The sequence below is a fragment of the Marmota marmota genome, unplaced genomic scaffold (assembly GCF_001458135.2).
Source record: "Marmota marmota marmota unplaced genomic scaffold, marMar, whole genome shotgun sequence".
Taxonomy (NCBI): Eukaryota; Metazoa; Chordata; class Mammalia; order Rodentia; family Sciuridae; genus Marmota; species Marmota marmota.
In genome coordinates, this window is record NW_026000174.1 from 66,979,726 (window position 1) to 67,001,047 (window position 21,322).

Sequence of the window (21,322 nt, forward strand, 5' to 3'; positions counted from 1 at the left end):
GAAGTGGAGCCCAGGCAGAAGGGAGGACCCAGACAGCCTTCCTCCAAGGGGCCCAAGCACAGGCAGGGGAGGGAGCCCTTGAGTGACCGACGACACCCCTTCACATGGGACCCCCATGGTGACAGATGTGCTACCCCAGTGACCGAGAGGCTTCACTCACCTTCCATAGGGTGCTCCTCTACAGCCAGCCAGGTTCAGAGAAGGGGGAGGCAGAGAGAGAAGAAAAAGGAGGGCTGTTAGCACGCAGGCCTCACCACCACCCGCAGCTCCCAGGGCAGCCAGGGGCCCAGGTCCTGAAGCCCACCCAGGTCCCGACACAGGCCACCCAACCCAGAAGGTCTGGGGATGGGGCAGGAGCAGAGCCGCCCTCCGAGTCCATCACACACCGAGTCAGCCAGTCCAGGAGGGTCGGGAGCCCCCACATGCCTCACACCCGACCCTTGTGCTGCATTCCAGAAAACCGAGGCCCAGGCCAGGGCAGTGGCCACTCAAGGTCACATGGAGGGTGGGAGGCTGGGCAGGAGCAGCAGCGGGCTTCTTCCCGAGGCAGGACAGATGGGGACACGCTCACACCAGTAACCGTCTCGCTGGGTTTGCCCGGGACACACTCACGCTCGGTGACACACTGACACACATAAGCACTTAGCAATCCAGTGACACATTCAGCTCTCACGCTACTCACACCTGAAGGCTTTTCACACAAGAATCCAACCACCCCACAGCCCCCCAGAGCCCAGGGGAGAAAAGGCTGCGTCCATGGTCAGGAACCAGCTCTGCCCCAAAGTGCCATGTGACCTCCATCCCGTCACTCAGTCACTCAGCCTCTCCAAGCCCCTCCCCCCTCCTGCAGAGGAGAGGCCAGGCTGCAGTTTCCCAGACCCCTCTGGCTCTGGCTCTGGCTCCACTGTTAGCCCAAAGGCCTTCCCAACAGCGGGAGGCAGACCCGGGCGGCATGGCCACCTCAGGGGTCGGAGGTCAAGTGGGCCACACTGCCCCCCGCACCGACCTGGCCTGGCCTGAGGTGCATCAGATGGGTAAAGAGAAGGTGGGAGGGAGGATGGAAGTAGCTCCTCAAGCAGACCACGCCCAGCCTGCTTCGGAAGGGGACCCGGGCGCCCCGACTCCTGACACTGCTACCTGCCCACCAGCTCCTGGGAGCCCCCAGAGAGAGCAAAAGGCAGAGGAGAGAAACAGCAGAACCTGCAAACACAACCCGCGGGGAAAGATGCACACGCACGAAGGCCCCAGGGCAGTCATGGAGACACACACTGTAGGTGCACACACGTGCACACCGGTGCAGGCAGGCGCACACACACACAATCTCCTCCCACTTCCAAGCCCATTTTGTGCTATTTGCTTATGCCCTCTGAGGGGGGCAGCTGTATCACAAAAACAAACAGTGTTGTTTATCCTTCCTGATACCACGCCCACAACACACACACACACACACACACAAAGCTGAATGCAAATATCAATACCTGCACAGCAATCTAATACATAACAGGGCTGCATCCACCCACCACCACTCCACACTCCCTCCAGTTGACTGCGACACACACCCTGGGATGAACGCCACTCCCTTTCTATCCCAGTGTCTCTCCCTGTCTCTCACCCATTTCACACACGGGCACACACAAGCCTCCACGTGCCACAAACACATTTCTATATGACAAAGAGCTTCTTTGCCTGACACGTACATCCTCGGATGCTCTGTATATAATGATTTTCTTAAATAAACAGCCACATCACATTTGTGGGGAGAGCTGGCTGGTGAAGGGGACCCTCAGGAAACCCCGGGGCCCCTTGAGGACTGCTGCATAGGGCTTCTCCGGTCTCAGCTGCTACGGCCCCGTCCAGTCAGCACAACCAGCTCACCAGCACCTGGGCAAACAAGGAGGTGGGCAGGTTTCTAGATAATCCACCATGGCAGATCTTTCAAAAGGTATTTCCACCTGCCAGAAATGTGACATGGACATGCCATGCTCGGGAAGCTGAAACCAGGCAGCTTGGTTTCTCCTGGCCCCCGCGGTCAGCACTGAGAGACCTTCTCTCCTAGCTCACTGTGCCAGGCTCTGTCCCCTGACCTCACTCTTCTTCCCGCTCTCCTTGGGGACAGCTCATTTTGGTGGCTGAGGGACTCCCATGGGGCATTTGCAGCCCCAATCCCTTCGGAGTGACCGTCCCACATCCCCACCTGTTGCCTCCACAGCTCTGTTGCCTCTAAACTCTACCACCGAGGCCATGCTCATGACCCCAGCCCCAAACCAAGCATCTGTGCCGTGTTTTGTCCTGCCTCCAACCAACTCTCCTTGAACTCCCACGGTGAGCCTCACGCTGCCAGGCTTCAGAGAGATCAGGTAACCGCGAGCCAGGCGCCCACCGACCGACCCTCACGTGGGACTTTCCATAACCGCCTCACCACACTCCTGATGAGCCTGCGGCTCATCCGTCTCCTCTCTACAAAAGAGGAGGCCACCCAGCGGCAGCTCTCCAGGGCAGTCCCGGGGACAGCTGCCCCTCATGGCTGGCTGTCTGCAACAGCCTTTTCCTGGTCGGTCCCCCTTCCTGTCCCCACCACGCTCTCTCAGCACAGGGACCAGACACACACACTCAGACTTGATGAGGCTCCGGGTCAAGCCTTTCTTCTGTGCTCTCGGCCCACGTACCCATCTGCCTTCGGGCGGCTCCCTGAGTGTCTCACAGGCCTCGGAACCCTCCCCCTCTCCTCCTGCCTCCATGCCCGGATCCCCCGAGGCACCCAGGAAACAGCCCTGCTCTTTCCCCAGACTGATCACCAGAACTTGGGGGTTCCACCTTCTGAAACCCTGCAGCCCTGGCACAGCCCCCAGGCCAGCTCTTCATCTGCTCTTCTCCTGGGAACATTAATGAGCCTCTGAGATGATTCCCCTTCAACCAGTCTTTTCACCCTGCAGTTCATACCCTCCACACGGCCACAGTGGTCCCACCATGTCACAACCCTGCTAAAAACTCTTCACAGCCGGCTTCTCATTGGACTTCACCAGATAACGGTCTAGTCTTGGTAGGAAAGTCCCTTCAAAGCCTGAGCGTGCCCCCGGGCTCTTTTCCTGCACCAACCCACGCTCTGGCCACACTGAGCCTCTCCCCACTTTCCTCACAAGCACCGGCTTTCTTGCTTTCAATGAGGGTCTTACGGAGTTGCCCAGGCTGGCCTCAAACCCACAATCCTCCTGCTTCAGCCTCCCGAGTAGCGGGGTCTGCAGGCAAGCGCCACACACCTGCCTAATAGACATGTTTCCCCACGTCCTGTTTCCTGGGCTTGAAATGCTCTTCCCTCCCACAGCTGCCTGAGAAAGTCGACTCTTCCTTGAATCAACACGCATCTGTGTGTTCCGAACACAGGAGAGCAGCCAGTCACCCTCTTCTGTGCCAGCTCCAGACGTGTACATTCCATTATTGTTGCACTTATCGAGGCTATATTGCAATTGTGTTTCGTGTCTGCTTCCTGACTGGACTGTGAAAATACCCACAGGACAATGTTTCTTTCATCTCTATCTCCAGCTGCTTGCACAGTTCCTGGCTCAGAGAAAGGCATTTCTGTGTTTGTTGAGTGAATAATAAAATAAGACTTCTCATGTGCAGAGCCCTGAAGTGTGCCTGGCTCTTGGCAGGTACTGTTTCCTCTACCCAGCTCATGGAAGTGCATATTACTAGAAGTCCCTCTTAGAGATGAGGAAAACACCTCCAAAAGTAGAAGCAAGCCCGGTGTGGTGCTACATGTCTGTAATCCCAGCTACTCAGGAGGCTGAGACAGAAGGATAGCAAGTTCAAGGGCAGCCTCAGCAACTTAGTGAGACCCTATCTCAAAATAAAAAGGGATGGGGAGGGGCTGGGGATGTGGCTCAAGTGGTAGCACGCTCACCTGCCATTCACAGGGAGCTGGGTTCAATCCTCAGCACCACATAAAAATAAAATAAAAATGTTGTGTCCACCAAAAACTAAAAAATATATATATACATATATATATATATATATATATGTGTGTGTGTGTGTGTGTGTGTCTATGTGTGTGTGTATGTATATACATATAATATATATATATATATATATATATATATATATATATATATATTCTCTCTCTCTCTAAAAAAAAAAAATGGGCTGGGGACAGGGCACAGTGGCAAATGCCTGTAATCCCAGCGGCTTGGAAGGGTGAGGCAGGAGGATCATGAGTTCAAAGCCAGCCCCAGTAATTTATCGAGGAAGTAACTTAGTGAGACCCTGTCTCTAAATAAAATATAAAAGGGGCTGTGGATATGTCTCCATGGTTGAGTGCCCCTGGGTTCAGTCCCTAGTACCAAAAAAGTGGGGGTGCGGGGCTTGGGTATAGCTCAGTGGCACAGTATCCCTGGGGTTCAATTCCCAGTACTATTAAAAAAAAAAAAAGTAGAATAACTTGTCCAAGGTCACACTGCTGTCGAGGCACAGAGTCAAACTTTGAACCCAAATTTGCCTGGCTCTAAAACTTCCAATGGGCTACATTCTGGAAGTCAAGATTGCTAGAAGCTTCTAGCTAACCTACAGTTCTGATTTTATCTCCCATAAAGCACAACCAACCTGGTCTCCAATACACCACTCAATGCAACCACTCCGGGTTCAGGCAATACTTCCGTCAGGAAAGCTGGTCCCTATCCTTTCCACCAGTCATCCTTTAAGGTCCAACCAAGTCCCACCTCCTCCATGAAGCCTTCCCTGACCACTAGGGTTAGGAACCATAGTAACTATCTGTGCTTACAACATTATTGCTTCCATTTTGCAGAGTAAGACACTGAAGAACAAGGTGGATCAGTAAAATGCATCCCTAGCAAGTAGTGAGGAGGGGACTCGAAACCAGGCAGTGCATGTTCTTCCCTGATTGCCACCTTCCCTTGGGAGCACCTCTCTCTCCTCTGAGTTCTCAGGGCAGCCACTGTCTACCACTCTCTAGAGAAATCCATCCCACTGAGCCTGGAGCCCCTTCTACCCACAGAGAGCATCAGGGCCAAAGCACAATAGTCAGGCAGGATTTCAGGCAGGGGCAAGCCTCAGGGAAGGAGCCATTGTGTGTCAGTCCTGTGTAACACCTGAGGAGAATCGTGACTTCCCTGAGTCCCTAGGGAAAGCTAAAGCACACGCAAGCACTGTGCTTGGGAAGGCAGAGAGGTATGGGTCAGATTTTGAAAAGATTCCCATGAAACGTGTTGGAGAGTTGGTGTTTCAGTGGGATAATCCCCTGCTCTGCAGGGGTGGTTCCTCCCAGAAGGCACAGAAGACTGACATTCTCCTGATCCATACCCACCGTTGCCCTGTCTCTGCAGGGTACAGCTGCCTGCAACCGCAGGGACACCCTCTGCCTACCTGGTATAAGGGAGAAGTTGGTGCCCAGGATTTGGGAATTTTTTTTTTTTTTTTTAGTTGTCAACGGACCTTTATTATTTATTTATTTATTGAACTGAACCCAGTGCCTCACACGTGCTAGGCAAGTGCTCTGCCACTGAGCCACCACCCTAGCCCAGGATTTAGGATTATTACTGGCTTCTGACAAGACACTGCCACTAAGTAGCTCCAATAACCAGACTCAGATAATCAAGGGGCACAGCTCTCCTTTTTGGAGGCAGCGTGGAGACAGGTGAGGAGCCACTGTCCCTGGAGTCTGCTCAGGGCTCAGATCCCAGCTCTGCATCTCTGAGCCTCCCTTTGGCCTGCTGTAAAATGGAGATTCACCCTCACGCAGGGATCATGAGGATGAACTGAGGTAAAACAGCTGAGGCCCAGCAAGGGCTCCTGAGCTGCAGGCCCCTCCCTCCTCCCTCAGGTCTCCTTCCAGTTCTAACTTGCTCCTTTGCTGGTTCCGCTGCCCCATCCCACTGTATGTCCTCTTAGGCTTCTCCTTGGCCACCTCATCTGATCCCAGAGCCTCAAATACTCTCCCCCCACATGGGACTCCTAGGGCTCCATTTGCAGCCCTCACTTTACCTCAAAGAGCTGGTCTCACCTTTCCAACCACCTGGACATCTCTGTCTAGGAACGCCCAGGGGCACCCAAACCAAGACTTTCATGATTAGTGTCCCAAACCTGTTCCCTGTCCCGGCTGCCCTCTTCCCTCTCACCCCACCCCACAACCAAAAGGCAGAGTCCCTGCCACAGCTTCAGCCTCAGGAATGGCACTCCAGCACTGCAGCTGCCAGGACAGACACCACAGCTGTCACGGCTCCTTGGCCACTCTCCATGACAATGAAGGTTCAGGGCCCCAAAACCTCTTGCCTCAACTACCTTCCAGCTGATCTCTCCCCCACCTAACTTCCCTCTCTAATCCTGCCGCACTCTACCCCCAGCTTCCATGCGGCTCTTATCTTCATATACTTGATCATATACTAGATCAAAACCCTTTTGTGGCTCACTTACCGCCACATGGTGCCCAGTCAGTACCCGCTAAGAGATAGCTGAATGACTTTAGCCAAATCTTCCAGCCCTGGGCCTCCTCCTGCTTCTCCTGCTGTAGATTCCACTCTGTCTCCTTCACTCCTTGGCGTCCCTCTGCAGACTCAAGGTACATTTGCCCCCCCACACACTTCCACACCTCTGTCCTTGCCAATTCCTTGGCTTGGAGTGACTTCCCCCAAGACATGCTTGCTAATCAGTGTCCAAGACCAACCCTAGACAGCATGCTGTCCACAAACCATTACCGATCCAACTTGTTAACTTATAACTTCATTCACTACCCTGCACTCTCTATCTAAATCTCGCTTAACATAAAACAACTTCTGAAAATACGCAACCTTTTTTTTTTTTTTTTTGGTGGTGGTGCTGGGGATTGAACATAGGGCCTTGTGCACCCCCAGCCCTGCAACCTAACTCTTGCCCCCAACTAATAATTTGATGGTGTCCCCCCAACTTTTGATGTGTCCACAAGTATTTATTATTTATTGTAAATATCCTTATGCCATAATAAAAAAATAGTATTTTGCTTATAATAATTACCACTGACCACTAATTATGTACCACTCAATTATCACAACAAACCTATGAGATACACATGTTTACCCCCATTTTACAGATCAAGAAAAATGAGTCTAAAGTTTAGATACTTGTCTGATATCACAGGATTAGTGGGTAGAGAAGACAGATCTAAACCCAGATCTGAGCCCCAGAAGCCTGTGGTTTAACCAATAAGCTACACTGCCTCGCTGCCTCTCAGGGAACACACTACAGTATTGTGTGTTGTTTTTTGTTCTTTGTTTTTTGGGTTTTTTTTTTTTTTTTTTTTTGCATTTTGTTTATTTGTTGCCATTGCAGGTTGAATATCCTTGATCTGAAATGCCTAGGAAGAATTTCCAATTTGGGATTTTTTTTTTTTCCAGATTTGGAATATTTGCATATCATGAGATATCTTGGGGATGGACCCAACTCCAAACACGAAATTCATTTGCTTCCCACTCAGCCCGTGCACATGGCCTGAAGGTTCTTTCACACAACATTGTTCCTGTGACCCACCACAGTCTAATTTTTCAATTGTGACATCTGTCAGTGCTCAAATACTACCAGCTTTTGGAGTACTTCAGATTTCAGATTTTTCAGATTAAATATATTCAACCTGTATTTATGGAGCATTTTCTATCTTCCAGATACTGTTCTATGCACTTTACCTGAATTAGCAAACTTCATTTTCATAGCAACTCTCTATGGTAGGTACTATGGTTATTCCTCTTACAGATAAGGAAGCTCACGCCTAAGTTCCCTGCCCAGGGGCTCTGGATGCGAATCTCACTCTTGACCATTCACAGGACTGCCTTCTTATCTGCTTCCTCAGTGAAACAGTGACTGCCTGGAGCAGAGAGTCCATCTTCCTCCTCTCTGATTCCCCTGCAGCCTCCAACACACAGCCTCTCACAGAGAAGCCCTTCATCACCACCCATTGAATCAGATCACTAACAAACGCCCAGGACACTTGTCTACCTTCCTGCAGACGCACGTTACCACCAGTTTCCTACTTCCCTTTCTTGAGCCAGGGATATACCTGACAGTCAGCCCTAACATGGGTGCCCCAACTCCACCGGGTCTCCCACACACACACCTCTGCACCCCTTCTTCCACACATATAGATGACACGAGGAAGCACAGACGTGCAAACTCCCTGCAAAATACCAGCCGACTCTACCCGCCTTTGGCAGATAACCTACAGCAGGGACACAGACTCCCAGCCACTCACACTTAAGAGTCTTCAGTTACATGTAGTCAGACCTCCCGCCCCCTGAGAAAAAAAGCAAATTCCTGGCCAGGAGATTTTCAATCAGTGGGTAAGCTTAGACCTGGGGAAGGCACGCAAAGCTTCCACAAGAATCCACAAATCCATATGTACACCGAACATCTGAAGGCAGTTTGGTACATCTTGCATATAAAGCTAAAACTATTTTTCTAATGTATATTTTATTAACTGCAATGGCAAATAAAACATCAAAGTCATCTAAAAGCTTTTCTGAATTCATAGGAGCTTTGAGTCATTTGTTTTCCCAATAAACAGAAATAAAAATGATAACTGCTATTTGGAAGGAATAGTGTGAATTGCTGACTTTTAGAAATGTCCTCAATTTCAAAAAAAGTTGGAAACCACTCAAAGCAGATAAAAACGAAGTGACAGCAACTTCCAGGGAAGCTTGAGACTTAGAACTGCTCAGAGATCAGGAACCGGACCTGATCCCCTCAAAGTTTTCCTCTCCCACCCCAATCACCATGGTGGGATCCCATACCATCTTTCTTGGCTGAATAAGAATGTACTAGAAGAAGTGTAATGAGCACAGGATGTTATGAAATCTGCCTAGGAAACAAGGAACAAATACAAGGAGAAAAAAAATGAGGTTTAGGGTTGGGGGAAGAAGGAGGGGAGTTAGTAGGGTTGTGCTGTGCCTGTCACCTCCAGACACAACCGTGTCTACAACCCTCATAGCCACCCACACATACACGTGAAAACAAACACACATATATGATACACATGTATCTGCATGTACATATGGCCTTACCTCAAGCCTTTGTTCTCTCAAATACTTATTAATAGCTCTTCATTCATTCCACAAATCTTTATCAAACTCCCACTAAGTGCCTGGTGCTATATTAGGTGCAGTGAATACAGAATGAATAAAAACATATCCTGCCCTTTATCCCTACACACCCCTCTCTCAACAGACCACACACAGACATACCCATACCACATACACACAGCAACTCTGCCCCTGCTAGCTGTCAGACACCCACCCAATACCTCCCTTTCCTATTTCTTACATCATACACACATACACACACACACACACACACACACACACACACACACAGTGGGTCAGGCACACAGCCAGCTCTCTCAGCTGCAACACAGCTAACACAAACATTAGTCTGATGCACACCCATTTGATACTCAAGAACCATTCCTTTCACTCAAACACATCTTCTACACACATACACACCTGCATTCAGTGGCACACACCTTTTTTGTTGCACTGGAAGCCTCTGAAGCCAACGAAAGGCTTTCAAAGAATGGATTGACCATTCTGGGTACAGTTTTCATATACCCAAGCCCAGTTCAGACACAGTGAAATCATGGACCTGTTACTGTAACTTCCCCACAGCTCAAATGGTTCATCTTAGCCAGGCACAGAGGTGCACACCTACTATCCCAGCAAATCAGGAGGCTGAGGCCAGAAGATCACAAGTCCTAGAGTAGCCTCAGCAACTTAGCAAGGCCCTGTCTCAAAATAAAGAATGAAAAGGGCTGGTCATGTAGTTAAGTGGTAGAGCACCCCAGGTTCAATCCCCAGTACCACCACCAAAAAAAAAAAAAGAGAAGATTCCTCCTATTGCTTAGGAGGCCTTGATGGAGAGGGATCATAGGAATTAAAAAATGAATTTAAGGACCTGGACAGAATTCTCATAGATCTCTATGACAGAATTTCATAGACATAGACATAGATTTCATAGACAGAATTCTCATAGATGCTGAGGTCTTGCATTTCAACCCAGGTACATGGGTACCTGCACATGAGCACACATCCTTACAGCTGTGTACCACTCACCCCACTAGGCCTTCGCTTCCTATCAATAAGCACTACAGTTCAAACAGATCCATTCACACATATAATATACATTGCCAGACTCTTAGGCCTCTGCACACAAGACACACAATTTCACAGTTTAGGGAGCACCTGAGCTCCTTGGAGAAAAGGTGAGAAGGTGTCAGATTAACTTATACACACAGTTCCTGAAGATTTATCTCACAACCTTGTACAAATAGCCCCACAAAAACAATCCAACCCTTCCTTACCTATTTGTCTACCACAACTTATAAATACACAAACTACTGTCCAAAGTCAAGACTTCTCATACCCAGGGCCTCGCCTGCATGCGCTGTTCTTCCATAGGCTGTCCACATGCACATAGCCACAGGGACACCCATTTTCTGAGCCACACACTCCCCAAAAGACTCTACCTTTTGGAAGGCAGAAACACACACACACACACACACACAACGTTAGAGTGGCCCACACCTTCTAGAGGCACTGGGGGAGAAGAAAGCATGTCTGGCTCACACACCTGCTGGGAAAGGCACCCCCAAACAGATGGGGAAATCTCTCCCCCACCACCCAGCCAGACCAAAGTAAAAGAGGCTCCTGAAAGTTCCCTTCTTCCCTCATCCCCACTAAAATCACAGCTCAGACCCAGGCCAGGCTCAACCCAAGACCCTTGTCCTCCACTGCCTGCCAGGCATCCCTCTTGCAGCTGGGGTGCTGGCAGAACCCCCTCCCGAACGCCTCCCTTCCAAGTCCCCATTCCACATTCTATCTCCTGCTCAAAGTCGGCAACCCCTCAACAGTCGTAATCTCCCACTGGAACCCCATGCTCCAAGGGCTCCAATGTCTGACACAGAAGCCTCGCCTCCTGCTCTCTCACCTGGGACACACAACCTGCCATCTTGGCCCCTCACGCAAACCGTCAACTCCTAGTCAAGAGCCTCACCGTTATCTCACCTCACGCTTTTCCCTTCACTGTCCAAGGGGCTCAGGTGATTCTGGGATGGAAAAGAAATTCGGTTCCCGCCTTCCTGGCGGGTGCAGGCACAGCATGGCAATCCCCAGGATCCCTCACCCGCCTTGTTGTCTGGTCTGGGGACCTTCACAGACTGTGGCTGTCCCTAACCCCAAGCTTCCCGCAAGTCCCGCCCACACGGGCCCACTCACGCAGGCCCCGCCCACTGGCTCTCAGGGATGGCCCATGCAGGCCCTGCCCACTCTCCCTCAGGACCCACCCAACTGGTCCTGCACCAAGGCCTCACCGTCCCACACAAGGTCCCACTAGGTCCCCAATGGCCCCACCCAACAGGCCAGCCCACACACCTCCCAGCCTCAAAGCCCCTCCACACTCCCCAGCCTGCACACATAGGCCCCACTCACAACCCTCCCACACCCACGAAGGACTTGCCCACCATGCAGGCCAAACTCTTTGTCCCAGGTCCCCGCACACAAGGCCCCACCTCTCATAGGCTTCGCCCAGCACACCACCCCCCACCAGCCCTTACAGCCCCTCACAGCGGCTCACAGAACCTGCCCACACGACCTCCACCGGCTCCTACAGCACTGGAGGACTCACACGGGTCACGCCCACACTGGCCACGCCCATAGGCTCGGGTCTCTCCCCGCCCACTGATTAACCGCACACGCCCTCGCGCGGACAGGCAGGCTCTCACGACCCTCGGGTGCTAGTACACTCTCACACGCCCTCCGCACAAGCCCAGGCAACAAGCCCAGATCCTTGGACCCCGCCCTCCCAACCACCTCATCCCAGCACCTCCAGCCTTCCACTCCCGCGCCCACGCGCCCTGCGGCGACTCCCCCGGGCTCACCTTCGCTGCAGAACTTGCCACCGAAGCCCGTATGGCTGCAGTCGCAGCCCACCTCGCCGGGGGCCAGTACAGTGCAGAGGCCGCCGTTGGCGCAGGGGTTGCGCGCGGGCGCGCACAGCGGATCGGCAGCCGCGCCGCGCAGGCCTTGGCTGCCCAGCAGCGCCGGGGGCCGCTCACCCAGCTTCAGGTTGGCCAGGAGGCCGCGGAAGGGTGGCTCGTACTTGACGGTGCTGAGCGTGAGTGCCGAGAGGCGCACGTCGGGAGGGATTCCACCCACGAACAGGTCGCTGGCCACCTGCATCTCGCGCCGCTTGGAGCGCACCTCTGCCGCGCGGGCCTCGCCATCCACCGCTAGCGCCGTGCGGCGCGCGTCGCGGGTCAACAACACCATGTGCCAGCGGTCGTCCGCCACCGGCGTGTCCAGCTGCAGCGTGGCGGGCTCGGCGCACGAAAGCGTGAAGCGCAGCCGAGGCGCCCGTCCACCAGCAGCAGCTCCAAAAAGTCGCAGTCGCCGCCGTCGTCCAGGTAGAGCAACAGCGCGCGCGTGGCGTTGGTGCGCAGGCTGAAACTGAGCTCGCCGCTGCTCGCTGCGCCTGCCCAGCGCGCGTAGCGAGCCCACTGCCCGGGGCCGCCGCCGAACTCCAGGCTGCCGGCGCCCGCCGCCAGCGCCAGCAGCAGCAGCAGCAGCGGTGGCGGCGGTGGCGGTCGCCACCGGCTCCCGGGCGCCATGCCTCCGGCGGCCCCGGCGCCGCCCGGCCCCCCGGCCCCGCTCAGGCTTCAGAGCCGCGGGCGCATGGGGCGGGGAGGGGGCCGGGAGCCCCCGGCACCGAGCGGGGCTCCCTCGCCGGCTCACAGTGCCATGGGCCTGGCGGTGGGGCGATGTGCGTAGAGGCCCAGGTGCCGACTTCCCCCCGGCGGCGGCGACAGCGGCGGCGGGGGCCCCTCCCCTGCTGCGGACTTGAACGGAAGTTGGGGGAGGGACGCCTGCAGGGAAACAGAGAAGAAAGCTTTAAAGGGGGGTTTCGGGGGGATCAGGGCCAGGCCCGTAGGTGTCTGGCTCCCGCCTCAAACCAACAGATGCCCACCTGTTTTTCTTTAGGACTTGAGCTGGCCCTGACCTGGAGAGTGTCTTGAAGCAAGAAACATAATCGCGGATGGAAGTACTGGGAACCCAACACTTGGGGAGAGACAGCACCCGGAAGGTGCTTGAGATGTGGACGGGTGGGAAAGTGACACCTTGGAATTCAGTAGGAGTCCAATCCTGCTGGCCTCACACTGACCCCTCAAAAGACCCAGGCGTCAGGACCAAGGCCAGCTCCTGGGAGTGAGACCTAGGATCTCTCCAACAGGTGACCCCACCCCCTTCTTTTTAAATCACCCAACCTCTGTGTGGTGGCTCCCACCTCTAGCCAGGGATCACTCGCTCTCTCTCATCAGCTCTTGATGCTGGATAATGAAGTTGCTAAATAATTCATTGAGATTAATTAAATGCCAATTCGTCAATGGTGTCACAGGGTAACCAGCCTGGGAAGGGGGCAAAGGATAGAAGCCAGGAGTCGCTCAGATACCCACACCCCAAAGCCTTTTCATACCTGCAAGGACACAGGCATCCAATTCTGAGTCTCCAGTTCCCCCCAAATCACACTCACCCCTCCCGGGGCCCCAACCTCACTGCTCACCAGCTCAGGTCCTTCTGAGGCTAAGTATGTGTCACCCTCAACCTCCAGCTTCCAATCCTCAGCCCCAGGACTGGCCCCACTATTTGGGATCTCTTCACCCCTCAGTTCTTCCCGGTCCCCCACCCAGGGCTGGGGGAGCTACCAGGAGGCAGGCAGGCTCATTTGCATAAAATTGCCTTTCTGAAATGATTACCCTTGTAACTGGCTGTCAGAGAGCAATTTATACCCCACAACGGGGAGGGGAATTTGCATCTCGTTAAACTCTGAGTCGTAATTATTTATATCCAACAACCCTCCTGAATATTGCATTGATTTTATTTTGGGGAGGGAGGGAGGGAAGGAGGTGGGGAGAAGCCTAGAAGAGAAACAGGGAGGGGCCAGAGTTTAGGAGGAGACAGGGAAAGGTGGGGTGGAGGGAGAAAGAGGAAGGAGAAGACCTCAGGAAAAGTGGCAGAGATGGAAGAATAATGGAAGAGAAGGGAGGCCTGACGAGGAGAAAAGAAAGAGAAGATTGAGAAAATTAAACTCCAAATTCAAACAGCATTCATCAAGGACCCAGATCCTGGGCATTTTTATAAATGTCATCTTACTTAATCACTCTGAGAAGTCCCATTATTCCCATTAACCCTTGGGGAAGCCCTTGTAGAGAAGTCTGGGTAATTGCCCAAGGTCATGCAGCTGGTCAGCAGGGAACTCGGCCTCAGATCCAAGACTGTCAACTCCAGCATGCCCATGAAGGAGACAAAGGGCAGGACAGCCACAGGTGCAACCCAGGTGGGAACAAAAAGAAGGCTGGATTGGAGAGGGGGTGGGTGCAGGGGCAGGGCCAGGAGCCGCAGCTGGGAGAGGAAGCTCAGGCCCCCCTAAAAGACCATAGTGAAGGAGGAGCTGAGTCCCAGGAGGGTAGGGCTGGCTAGAGTGACCTGCAAGCAGAAGGAAGATGGGCAGAGAAGGCTCGAAAGCCATCAGTGGTGTCTGGAGAGACATCTCTAAGAGACCTACAAGACCCTTCCATCGGCCTCCTGACGGCTGTTCTCCCAACCTTACAGGCTCCCATGGGGGACCCACATGTCCTGCCCCAGCTTCCCTCCAAGGACTGCCCCTTCCCAGGCAGGGAAGGCGATACAGGCCTGTAGCCCCCACTCCCCATAAACACTGTGGGGTTATATATAGCTTGCCGCTGCCTCTCCTCATTGGGTAATGGAGATAATTAACATGCGCGGGCTAATTAGCCAATCAAATTAAATGCAGCACCTGCTCCCAGCCTGATTGACGCCCTCACCCCCCACACACATATGCACCCCCACCTCAGCCCAGGGCAGGGGAGGGGGTCCTTGAGGCTCAGAGGACAGGAAATACTCCCCCTTTTCTCCAGAAGGGGCAGAGGCCTAGCCCCAGTGACCAGAACACTGGCCATCCCCCCTACCTCCTCGTTTGGGGTCTCAGTCAGTCTTGCCTGGCCTAGCCTCTGTCTGCCTCCCTCCTGGCCCCCACCCCCACCTCCGGACACTATTTTGGGGAGGGAATTAATTAGCTATTGATTTCCACTAGCAGAGGGAATGGGATTGTGTGCTGCTGTCCACCCCCCAGCCCCGCCCAGCCCAGGGAGGAGGTGATCCCTTCAAAGCCCTGCCCTTCCCCCCCACCACAGGCCCCTGTCACACTCACAGTCCCTATCCTCCAGGGAGATGGCAGTGGGGTCCTTGTGAAAAGGCCTAGGGTCAGGGTCTCCCTCCATTCTGGAAAACTGGAGGACAGATAGAGGGAGCCTCCCAAGGCTGGGCAGCAGACACCTGGGCTCTGAGCTGAGGTCTGGTCACCTAGTTGGGGGTGGGTGCAAAGTGGCTGAGAGTCCAGGAGGGGGCGAGTCCATGGCTGGGTGTGGTGGGAGAGTGGGGGTTGCCGCTGGCAGGCACGTGTTTGTGGGTAGTTGTGGGCGCAGAGGCTGGGCTTATGTGGTACATCCCGGGAGGGACAAGGGCAGGGGCTGGGCTGCGGCCCCTCGGGCTCATTACTCATTCTCCCCACAGCCCGCAGCTCTGCAGCACAGGCAGGCCTGGCTCTGTGCCGGGGGCACAGGGGCTGCAGGGCCAACCAGAAGGAAGCCCAGCTCTCCCCAAGTCCTCTCTCCAGGGACCCAAAGGCCCTTGAGGAAGCTTCAGGGGCAGCTTCAGGTTTTCGAAGCAGAGAAAACCCCAAGGGGAGCATGAGCTAAGTGGACACCTGGGTCCTTCCCACCCCACCCCACCCTGCAGTGCACAGGACACCTGCTGCTCTCTGCTGCTCCCCCAGCCTCCCCCACACAGGACCAGGTTTCTGCCGACCCCACCTCCAGCTCACGAGGTCCTGGAGGAACTAGGAGGCACCTGCTCAGCTCCTGCTCCTGGGCTCCCCAGCCTCAGCAGTAGCCTTACTTCCAGGGACCTGCTCCCCATGGGCCAGGGCCATTGCCTTGCACAACTACATCAGGTAAACTGTGTCCCCAGGAGTTGTGCAAGGCAAGGCCTCTCTCGCAGGCTTTGAAATGGAGGCTGTCAACACCCATCAAACACTGGTCCCCAAGACCCACACTTCTCGAGTGCCCACTACCAGTGCAAGGACACTGGCAGGGTGGGCCCCTGCTCATAGATGACAGTATGGTTTTTGCTGCCAGCCCCCACTCTCCCTGGTCACTGTTCCTCAGGGGACTGACCTCTCCCATGGAATCCCAAGATTCTGCACCCAGTCAGCACCCAGCACCCCCTACTTTCAGATACCCTCAGCAGCCATGGGCTAAAGGTGATGGCCCAGGAGGGGCTGGGAGGGCTGACCTTGGGCCTCTGAATACCTCCCCTCATGGCCCTCTCCCGCCATCTCATGGCCTTGTCCTCAGTGCCACTGTGGCATTGGGCTGCAACTTTGGGGCTCCCCAGGCTGGACACTCACTGCCACCATCTTATTTTCCCCCGGGTTTTAAGAAGCAGTTTTGTCACCTTGTCCCACTGAGCTCAGAAGGATGAAATTCACTGGCCCAATAGATCAAGGGTCTGCTGGCTCCTGAGTCCATGGCTGTTCTGCTCTGCACCGCCCATAGCTGTAGAGCACTGAGACTCAAAGACCACCCACTCCTGGTCTGGTCTCCACAGGGGACACTGCCCTCAGAGGCACCCCAGACTCCAAGCCCAACCCTAGGACTGAAGACAGAGGCCTTGAGCCACTGGGGTTCACTCCTCTCGTTTTTTTCCTGAGGCAGAAACTGAATCCCAGAGAGGAACAGAAACTGACCAGGGATCACACAGAAAAGCAAGACCCAAGGTCATTAGCCTTGCCTTCTGGAAACTCCCCCTGTATCAGCTGATCAGACCTCGGCCCTCCTGCCTGACCAGTGCAAAATGGCAAATGAAAGCTGGTCCGAGCCCACTCGGGCAGAACCCTAGTGTGGGCCCTTTCCAAGCATCCATTCAGCCCCCTTCAGGCCTGGTCCACAGCACACACGCACACAAGCACGCACACCTCCCACCATGGGAATGCTAGCCCCCCTCTGGCTCTCCTCTCCTCACGCCAACATCCTCTCATGCCAGTTGGGATTGAGACAGCAGGGGCCTCCCCCAGGCGCCAGGGGGGAAGAGCTGGGTTTACACACATTCTGGTGGCCCCAGAAGGCAGCCTGTGGACAGGTGGGAGAAGTGCGTGTTATGGGGGGAGTAGATTTTGGCTCAAGCTAAAGAGAAACTTGCTGGTGATCCAAAGTTGTGTGCAACGGTGGAGTAGGCTGCCTCCGGAGGGCGAGCTCCTCCTGCGGAGGTGTGGGAGATGACTACTGCCAGCACGCTCAGGAGGGGGCTCTTGAATCACAGGGTGGGGGCATCAGACTGCTTCAACCCTAAGGACCCTCAGGTTCAGCATGTTTTTTAGAAGGTGCCCTCTCCCTCCTGAAACAGCAGGCAAGACTGACACAGAGTTCCTATTCCCCTTCCTGCTCCTTCCTTCCAGTTCTGATAGTCTAGGAGAGACAAGGGAAGACCTGGGCATGCCCACACCCAGCCACAGCCTCGGCATGGAGAAGAACAAGCTAGTACGCTAGTCAGAGGCATGGGCTGTGGAGCCTGGTTGCCAATGCCAACTCTCTCTTTCTCTAGCTGTGTGATCTTTAGCAAGTTACTTAGCTTTTCTGTGCTTCCGTTTCTTTACATGTAAAACAGGGGTGGTAATAGTGTTGGCAGAATTAGAATTAATATGTGTAAAGCACTTAGAACAGCACCTCACAGAGACTGAAGCGTGAGGGTGTGTTATGTTAATGATTACTTCTAAAACTCTTCATCTCAGCCTTTTACAATTTACAAAACTACACATCTAATGTTTCCTTTGATTCTCACCAGAACCTGATGGGGGTGTAAGCTAGGCAGGTATTATCACTGCCCCCTTTTCCACAGCTCATAAGTGGCAGGGTTGGGACTCAGGTTTGGTTCTATCCAACCTCTGGGCCCCTAGGCTCTTTTCTACTCTGCCGGGAACCTCAACCTGCCTGGGAAGGAAGAAGAAGGGATGAAGAGGTGGGTAGACAAGAGGGAGACGGACACCAGTAGGGGCCGAGAGTGAGCAGATGTTTTTGCAAGGTCCACTGAGCAGGTCTCTGTGTGCTTGGGGGGAGTAGAAAGGGTCTGGGGATAAGGGTGGCAGTTCAAAGTGTACAGAGGAGGCTCTGCCAAGAGAGCGGGGCTGGAGAAAGGGTGGGCAGGGGATGGAGGTGCAGAGGAATGACTTGGCAGAGTGGGCGATAGAGCCTTGGGGCTTAGCAGATTCCATATCAGATGAAATAAAGTTCACAGAACCAGGCACAGAGTAGGTGCACATTACATAGTCGTTACTAATGCCATCATATCATCTCATCTAGTCCTGGTAACATTCCTGCGGTGTAGGTACGAGAGCACCCATTTAACAGATGAGGAAGCTGAGGCTCACCCAGGGGCAGAGTGGAGTCCATGCAGCCTCACCCTTGCTGCCTCCCCCATGTTCAATGGTGGTGGCAGTGGAAGAACAGCTTTGAAAATGACAGTAAGATGCCATGTACACTGGATTCTTTGTTGAATGAGTCTCAAGAGCCAACAGGCCCATCAGCATGGAAGGGGCAAGATGGGAGAGCCTCATGGACAGATGGAGCTGCAGGGTGGGTGGTGTGTGAGGATACACATGGGGGCATCCTCATGGGGGCCGGGTGGGAGCTTCCAGTGAATGGACCAGTGCATCTCTGGTGCCAGGCAGGGGCAGGGCCCTGTGTGTAAGGACTGATGTTGGAGGTGACGCACCCGGGTTCTAAGGGAGTCCAGGTGGGGCTGAATGCCAGGCTAGACCAGGAGGGCCTGGGGTTTGGGGGCTTTCTGAGGGTACAAAGATAAGACAGGGGGTGACAGAATGAACTTGGGAGGTGAGCCAAGGCTAAAGGGTGTGTGAGGCAGCACAGCGGGCCACATGCAGTCCCAGTTCCTCAAGAGGCTAGGGCAGGAGGATCACGCGAGCCCAGGAGTTCAAGAACAGCCTGAGCAACACAGTGAGACCCCATCTCAAAATAATACTAACCCAGCGTGTGTGTATCTGGTGCAGGCGCGCACACATACACGCGCACACAAAGGCTTGAGGCAAAGTGCTTAGGACCCGACGAGCGCATGGTGCATGATGATGGGGGTCTGGGCACACCTGGGAGGGAGGGTGTGTTCCAGGGAGGAAGGCATGTGTGGCAGGAGTACACGGGGACCTGAGATGCCTGTGGCCACAGGGAGGTGAATTGTTGGATGGAGGCCTGCGCGTGTCTGAGGGCAAGGGCTGGCAGTGCTGTCTTGTGGGAACCAGGGGCACGGACGTGTCGTGTCATGTACATGAAAGCAGGACTCCTGGGGGAGGTCTCAGAGGCAGGCGGCAAGGTGGCAGTCTCTCTGGGCGGGGAGTGTGGGTGGTGTGCTGCCGGGAGGTGTACTGTGTACGCAGGTGTGTGTGCCTGTGGAGGCGTGTGTCTGGGTGGGTGCCACCGAGCATGTGTATCGGTGTCAGGGCGTCTGTGTCACTGGCAAGGGCGGGCAGGAGAGAGCGGCTGGACCTCTGTAGAGACTGAGCCTGGAAGGGATGAGAGACCCCAACAGTCTCTCCGGAGTCTAGCCCCCTCCTCTCGGAAGCCTGCTGTCTCTGTGGTTTCAGCAGGCAGAGAAGCCAGGACAGGCCCAGGCTCCTGGAGAGAAGTCCCCAGCAGCCACTACCCGCCAGTCAGTCCCGCCCACCCGTGCAGCTGAGGACAGGATAGGTCTGAGAACACCTCCCCTAACAGGAATAAAGGCTTCCCAGCCAGCCTTCTCCCCTGCCCCCAGAAAGATCCTGCCTGGCCTTGGATGCCAGCATCCCTGAGCCATCCCTGGAACCAAGAAACTGAGCAGTTAAAGCACCCTCAAAATAAAAGGCCCCACAGTTAAGGGACCAGTTGACCTCCCTCCTCTCCTTCTTCCTTCCTGCTCCCTTCCCTCTTTCTCCTTCTCTTTCAGAAGACAGAGAATGTAAAACCTTAAAGTCTACCCTCCCCCAGGAAGGAACGCCCAGACACTGGGAAGGTGGACCAGAAGGAAGGACAGAATGAAGAGAAAGTCCTCACCCACCCCAACACAAATAAAAGCCAATGTGTACAGAACCCCCAAAGCAGTCAGGAAGGCTAAAACCCCAGGCCCACCCCCTAAGATTTATTTCATCACTCCAGGTCTGGAATGCCTCCACCTCCACCTCCAGGCACCTAGAAACTGCCCCTCCCAGCCCTTGCTGGTTCACCGAGGCACCAAGTGCCGTCTCCCAGGACTCAAGGGGGTGAGAGTAGAGGAGAAGCCCACCCAAAGCCAATTTTGCCTCCAACAGCCCATCAAGGCTCAAGAGCCCACACTCCAGCCCAAAGAACCCAGGGCAGACTGCTCCTTCAGCTAGGGGAGAGTCTGGGACATGAAAAAATGATCCCCTCCTCTTCAGGGGTGGGGGAGCAAGCCCAGGGCCCTGCAGCTTCCTCTCCCCCTGCAGCACTCTCTGACCAGAACCCTGCTGCCTCCCCCAGCGCATTCCCACCCCAGCAGAGCCCCCTCCTACCCGTTGCCCAGTCTTCCTGCTCATCACCCCCAGCCTTTCCCCGGCAAGCTTCTGCTCCTCTCCCTCAGACCCCCACCTTGCCGGGTCTCCCCCAGCGCAGACCCCTCCCTGTCTGAGCACCGAGGCACCTTCCCCTCTGCTTCCCCCATAACCTCCTCTCCCCTTGGCTCCCCTCCCCCAGTAAAGCGAGTCCTCAGTGGTTCCCCCAGACCAAGCCTCTGGCCCCTGCTCCTTTCCTCTCCACTTCTCTCTCCTCTCCAGCCCCCTCTCCTTCTCCTCCCACGAAGCCCAGTTCCTCGCTGGTTTCTCCCCTGCAGACCCTTCACAGCACAACAGCTCACAGCCCCTCTGGCCCAGCACTGCTTCCAGCTCCTGGGGCTCGCAAAAACTGGGGACCCCTCTTCAGAGCCCCTCTTCACAGCCCTCTGGATGCCCCTCCTTCCCTCCCCATCCCTTCCCCCAACGACCCTCCCTCTAACCCCCCTCCATTCGCCCTAGCTCAGGGCCAATGCCCCCTTCCACAGGGAGCTTCCGATCACCAAGCCCCCCCAGCAGCTTCGCCTCCTAGCTGTCACCCAGCCAGACCTCTCAGCTCGGCGCCCCCGCCCCCCAATCCATCCTTCCTGCCTCCCCCGCCCCCTCCGATCGTTCC

At 54.7% G+C, this 21,322-nt stretch overlaps 1 protein-coding gene and 1 long non-coding RNA gene across 2 annotated transcripts in view; one reads left to right on the plus strand and one right to left on the minus strand.

The window, feature by feature from the left end:
• The window catches only part of Nrxn2 (neurexin 2), a 96,230-nt gene extending 83,333 nt beyond the window's left edge, over nucleotides 1–12,897 (minus strand). The window contains 3 exon segments of the mRNA XM_048789091.1: nucleotides 161–178; nucleotides 11,903–12,373; nucleotides 12,376–12,897. Coding sequence (XP_048645048.1) covers nucleotides 161–178; nucleotides 11,903–12,373; nucleotides 12,376–12,631 — 745 coding nt within the window. The 5' untranslated portion in view covers nucleotides 12,632–12,897.
• LOC125612150 lies at nucleotides 12,291–13,779 on the plus strand. The gene is made up of 2 exons (XR_007342490.1): nucleotides 12,291–12,427; nucleotides 13,002–13,779. It is a non-coding gene; the product is annotated as an uncharacterized LOC125612150 (long non-coding RNA).
• Nucleotides 13,780–21,322: the final 7,543 nt, after the last annotated feature.